The sequence below is a fragment of the Clinocottus analis genome, unplaced genomic scaffold, assembly GCF_023055335.1.
Source record: "Clinocottus analis isolate CAN_PGR_092001 unplaced genomic scaffold, fCliAna1.0.p SCAF_13, whole genome shotgun sequence".
In the NCBI taxonomy this organism is placed as follows: domain Eukaryota; kingdom Metazoa; phylum Chordata; class Actinopteri; order Perciformes; family Cottidae; genus Clinocottus; species Clinocottus analis.
Window position 1 is genome coordinate 5,584,766 of NW_027175854.1, and position 6,139 is coordinate 5,590,904.

Genomic DNA, 6,139 nt, shown 5'->3' on the forward strand with positions numbered 1-6,139 from the left:
TCACCACTGCCCCCTGCAGCCTTTAGGTGGTGAAGCGTTGATAAGAGCGGAAACTGGAGACCAGAAGAAGAAAAAGGCGAAGAGGAGGAAGCAACAAACTGACACACACCAGTATGCAGGACTGCTGCAACTCTGCTTCTTATATACAAACCAAAACTGCTACGAAACTAAACTCGTTGCCAAACCTGCACAAACAGACTAATTGTACACGGCATATTCACGCCACTGCAACTGTACGGCTTCTTCCGAGCTCCTAAAATCTTGAAAATGGCTCGAGGCTCTAAAGAGTGAATAGAGTTGGCAACTCGAGCCATACACAGGACTTATGGGTAGGTCATCGTCATATTTTGTGCTGCAAGTCACGTCGACTTACATTTGCTCGATTGTGCTCTTGTGTTAAACGATGACTCTTTAGCTGCTGCTCGCAGCGGCTGGACCCGACAGTTGGTTTGGACCTTGGACCAACCGTTGGTTAACCAGGCTCAGCGGGGAAGCGTTAGCTATGGTTATGATTTAGCGTCAACTACAAGCGATTACTGTTCAGGTTGAGCTCGGATTTCGAATACCAGCTATTTGTGTTTCATTGATGTGTAATGATAAGCATCTTGAGCGGTGGGTGTGCTTTCAAATGCCAGACGACACGACGTTGGCTACCTGCGTTAGCAGTATTTATAACGGGAACTAGGTTAAGTAAATTCATTACTACGCGTTATGGGCGCGTACCCCGGCCACACTGCGCTAACGCTAAATTTAGCTAGCAGTGTGAGTACAGTAACTTAATTGTCAGCTTAAGGCGGACAGTGCCAGGTGACAATGTCAGGAAAGTAATCAACAGCGGCTTCTTAGGTATTTAGGTGTTTGGTGATTTCTGGTTTCACATTGGAATGGATTAGCCCAGAAGTGCTAGTTTGTTAGGTGTCCTGACGATAAGAAGCTAACGATGTTATTGTGTGGGTTCATTAGTCACAGCAAGCTTCTGTTTGTGGCTGAAACGTAGTTTGAAAATGTTAAAAACCTAATTTTGGATTGTTTTAAGAGTGGTATCACGTTTAACCTACATGATGGGATATCCACAAGATACATAACATTGCTACTTCTACGCCCATTATTTGACGTAATAATCCAGTATACGTTATATTACTAATGCACACTGTTTTATTTTACTCTCGGATAGACCCCGTTCAGAAAGAGAAGACTGTCCAGAGAAATGCTAACTTCTGTTTCTGTGTTCTAGTGTTGTAGGCTATGAGTGTGGGTGATGGAGGACAGTGAATGTGGAGACTTGGACTACCTGCTCCAAGATGAGGATACCTTCATTGAAGGTGTTAGCAACCAGGTCTTATTTGTTGTTGTGTTGAGCATCACCTTCCTTGCAGGCCTTCTCACTTTGCTCTGCAGGTAAATTAAAATGCAATTTCTTTCTTATTATTATCTTTCTTCTTTAAAAGGTGATCACTATAATTCTAGTACAATGCAGCCAGTAAATATATTCCACCAAACACCAAAGCTTTACTTTTTATTCAGTCTCACAAAGAAGGACTTCCCTCTACAAGCTGCTGGCCTGTTACACCTGCTTGGCACTAACATTAAACTACATCATTATGAATCTTTCTATAATTCAAATCAAAGTGGCATGTATGGCAAGCTTATTTTTGCATTTATTCGCCTGGTGTCAGGTTTCCAAAATCTTTGTGAAATGAAAATGCTTTTGTCAGTTTGCATAGCTTCATGTGTTGTTCCACTCATTAGCTTCAGTGGCCAAATGTCTACCTTTTCACCTTTTTTCAGAGAAGTGCAGCAGAACATTCATCCTGAGAATCAAGAGCATGTTCGAGCTGTCCGACAACAGCTTCAAACCGAGCAGGTATGTAGGCAAAGACACTCCTAGCCTTTCCGCCAATATATACACTTCTAATTTATACACTTCTTACTTTTTTTGATGCAATTCAAAACAGTCTGCTATGTGATGACTCTCAAATTAAACTTTTTCATGTGTGTTTTTAATTTTCATGCATTTGATTACTTCTTATCAGGATGAAAATCCTCAGGCGGAGGCCAGGCAGCAGTATTACACAGACATGTCCTGCCCTGTGTGTTTACAGCAGGCTGTTCTGCCTGTGGAAACCAATTGTGGACACCTTTTCTGTGGTATGACTGTTGTACAGTTTCTAGTAATGTACACTGAGCCAAACTAAAGTGTTGCATTAGAGAGAGAAAAATGAAGTACATCAGTAATTGTTACCACTTGAGTTTGTTTACTTCGCTCTATTCTGTTAACACATGCTGATATAGCTTTAGATACTGCGCAGTTGTAAAAAATGACTCTTTGTGATTTGTATCTGTACTTAATACATTCATGTTGTAAAGCGATTTATATTTTTCTGCAAAGGATCCTGCATTATAGCCTACTGGAGGTATGGCACATGGCTTGGTGCTATTCACTGCCCCATCTGCAGACAAATGGTGAGACTTGTAATAAATGTTGGCTGTAGAATGATTAACCTGAGCTTTCATATTACAATTTATCAATACCAGACTTGCAGGTAACTGTTAACAATGCTATCCTCCAAATTTACCCATCCAGATAAATGCTAAATGATCATCTATTAAGACTTGTACACATGTTTACCTCTGTTAAAATATATTTTATTTCCGATGTCATTGTTTTCTTGGCTTTACTCCCCTTGTACAAATACTTGTATTCCTGTAGGTGTGTGGCACACAATTAGTTTTTGAGCATCAACATCACCATGTGCTAAGTTTTTCTCCCCCTTGCCCAGGTAACGTTGATGTTCCCACTGTTTCATGAGCACACCACTCCTGAGAGGGTCCAGGATGGGGGGGCGGAGCCTCAGCTGATACTAACGGACATTGTTGATTACAATCGCAGGTTCTCAGGCCAGCCAAGATCTGTGAGTATACCACAGCTACAATACTAATATTTAAATAACTTGTGTGTGTGATTAGCGACAATTAATGAAATAGAAACAAGTTAAAGTTGCTACCGGTAACATCTGTGTCTCCCTGGTACAAATGTTATTCAAGTATGAGCAGTATCACTGACCATACTTTTGAGTGTTAAGAACATGAATTTCCCTCCAGACTATAAAATATGTGGCTCTGCTGGTAAAAGATACAAGTATGCATATGTGATAACGACTTGTACTGGGCATTACAATCGAAGTAGTACATTTAGAACTTCTCATAATTATTTTTTTCTCCTCCTGTCTTCTCAGTATATGGACAGGCTGCGAGATGTGCCCACCCTGCTTCGTCATGCCTTTCGGGAGATGTTCTCTGTGGGTGGCCTCTTCTGGATGTTCAGGATTCGAATTCTTCTCTGCCTCGTGGGAGCAATCACCTACCTGGCCTCGCCGCTCGACATCCTCCCCGAGGCACTTTTCGGTCTGCTGGGATTCATGGACGACTTCTTTGTGATCCTACTTCTCTTTGTGTATATCTCCATCATGTACCGAGAGGTGGTAACACAGAGACTAAATGGCTAGAGGTTCACTCATAGCAGAGGCTTTGGTTCGCTCACGGCGTGCTCGGGAAAGAGTAAACGTGGGCATCTGAGGTGGACACGTAAAGACTGCATGAAAGACCACGGTTGATCAATAATGCTGTCTCTCAGAGAGGTTCACTTTGAAGCTGGGGGTCTTTGTTCACTGGAGACGGGTCAGCAAAAGAATGAACTCTGAATGTTTACACTGTAGATATAATTCACCAAGACTGGTTCATAGAATGTGGGAGATCAAGGAGGCACAACAAGACAGCATAAGACCTATTAGACTCTGCAGTAAGCCAGGGAAGTCGTTTTGGTGCATTCAGTGACTTAGGAGGCACCCCGAACAGAACACTACCAGCTAATTCAGTGTCATCATTGCCATTTATTTGGTTAACTTGCATGAACATAATGAAGACGACTGTGTAACATAATGTGATCTTGAATGTATTGTATACATGGCAGTGTCTTGATTATATGCATTAAAAGTTTGCCGTCTGCATTGAGATTGTTGATTGTTGAACCTTCTTTTTTTGTGGCTGTTGCAGCCAGTTGGGTCAATTAAACTGATTATGCTTTTGTTTAAGTAACCTGCAACTATACAGATTCATAATGACCAAAAAGAGAAAGCACAGCCTTGTTGTCTGAACCTCTTTGAATGAAGCCACAAGAACTGAGGATGGACAAGACAACCGTTAATTACTTTCACATTTAATTCAAAAGTAGTCTTGATCTTCCAAAGAAGGCAAACCAAAGGTATCAGAATAATTATAGTTCATGTTGAATGTAAACATGCTCACGTTATGAACACTAACTTAAAGCTAATTGTGTGTTTGAAAGTCTTCCGTACAAAAAGTACAGTTCTAAGGCTCAGAATCCACTGAACTCTGCATACCAATGTTTTTCACATTTATCAGTTAATGTTTTAGAAGATAGTGTCCTAATTAATGAATTAATTAAATTAACATACAATATGTGATTCAGTTATTCATTTTTTTGGAAGATATTTTGTCATGGTATGGTGGAGTTACAGTAAAGATGTGCTCATTCTCGACTTTTTTTTGTCTTGTGACCCCTTAAATTTGTCTGTATTATTTGTTCTTTTCCTATTGATCTTTTCTTGGCACCCTAAAGTTACTGCATGTCCATGACGGCTTTTTTACCCTCTGAAAATATCTGCTTTGGAGTGGCAACTGAAACTGTATCCAGGCCATTTGCCTGCCTCGAGGCTCTATTTGCAGGTCAAGCACTGGCTTTCGTGTTCATGAAAAGAAGAACAAGATGCGGTTGGGGCTAATTTGGCGGATTAACAGTCAAATGTAAAATACATTCAGTTTGCTTGAAGGCTTCAACTCCCTCTCAGAATGTCATGTTCTAAGGTGTGGCACATGCCAAGCTTTGTCATTCCTATTTACAGTCCTTACAGACGAGCATGTCCTCCAGTTTATCTCCAGGGTGTTTAAGCAACCTGCACCCTTTTTTTTTTGACAGACAAACTGAGGGAGCGTGTGTTGAAAATGCTTCTACTCATCTTCAGCCAGGGAACCGGTTCGGTGAGAGTTTTACCCTGTAGTTGCTGGAAGAGCCGGTGCAATCAGCATCAGAATTTCTCCACCCAAAAACATCATAAAAATGACACCTCCACAAGAAACTATCACATTCTTCGCCTCCCTCAAGTTGAAGGGTTTTCCGTGTAAAATGCTCCAAAGTGACAGACTATGAAACAATATCATGGTCCTCGTTGATGGATTCCATAACGAGCTGTCCGTCGGGATACTTTGCCATGACATTCACAATTTATTAAGTTTGGTGGTCTCATATGATGGTGTAGTTTAGACATTTTACACAGACTGGTCGCTGAGCACAATCCCCAATCTTTCTTCAGAAGGGAGTCAGCTGTGCACTTGACCAAACTTAAGTCGGACGCTTCAATGGGGGGGGGGGGGGGGGCGAGGACGAGACAGCTATTAATAACATAGGCCACTTCCGTTTTAGCTGATATTACATATTTTAAAACCTGAAGAGTTAAAATGATCCCACAATTCACAAGAAGAAGAAAAACAGGAATTAGACAAATGCAATTTGTTGGTTTGGTCAATGTTTTCTTGCTTTCCTGTGTTAGTAATCATCTCACAACCCATAATTAGATATCCAGATTGGGAACCATTACCTGACACTACCAGTGTTGCACCCACAGAATGTATTTTCTTTCTCTGCTTCTGTGGCAAGCAAGGCTGGATTACCTACAGGGCCTTGGACCAATGTGGTCTGCAGGAGAAATACTGTATACATAATCAATTACAAATGTATTTGGCAATGCACCAGTAAAGCACAATGAACCGAACCCGGACCAGAGCTAATTTCCACATTTTTACCAAAACTTTAGCCTGCAGCTCCTTTCTGCAAGTTCATCCAGTCCTGCAAGCAAACCTCCTGTGTCTAGCTTTTGAACGTGACTGTAAATGCAACTTCAACGCCCAGCTTCATATTTGTGTCACCAAGCTTCATGCCATTGCTACTCCTGTCCCAAAGTAACATTTCAAACGATGGAGAATAGTGTGTTTTCTTTCTTTTTCTTTTACAATGCACTGCAGACTCCGCCCACCCAGCCCGCCCCCGGCAGACGCCGGGCTC

At 41.5% G+C, this 6,139-nt stretch overlaps 1 protein-coding gene across 6 annotated transcripts; it reads left to right on the plus strand.

Annotated features, from left to right (window-relative positions):
• Window positions 1–48: 48 nt before the first annotated feature.
• rnf170 (ring finger protein 170) lies at window positions 49–4,011 on the plus strand. 6 transcript variants are annotated; one of them, XM_068573535.1, is made up of 7 exons: window positions 49–329; window positions 1,235–1,398; window positions 1,789–1,864; window positions 2,034–2,148; window positions 2,390–2,463; window positions 2,781–2,912; window positions 3,237–4,011. In XM_068573535.1, the coding sequence occupies exons 2-7, from the start codon at window positions 1,259–1,261 to the stop codon at window positions 3,504–3,506; spliced, it is 807 nt and encodes a 268-aa protein (XP_068429636.1). In that variant the 5' UTR covers window positions 49–329; window positions 1,235–1,258; the 3' UTR covers window positions 3,507–4,011. The 6 variants fall into 6 exon arrangements, with proteins under 6 accessions (XP_068429636.1, XP_068429641.1, XP_068429638.1 ...); XM_068573540.1 differs by having other exon boundaries at window positions 94–111; XM_068573537.1 differs by lacking the exon at window positions 49–329 and adding an exon at window positions 371–685.
• The last annotated feature ends 2,128 nt before the right edge of the window (window positions 4,012–6,139 follow it).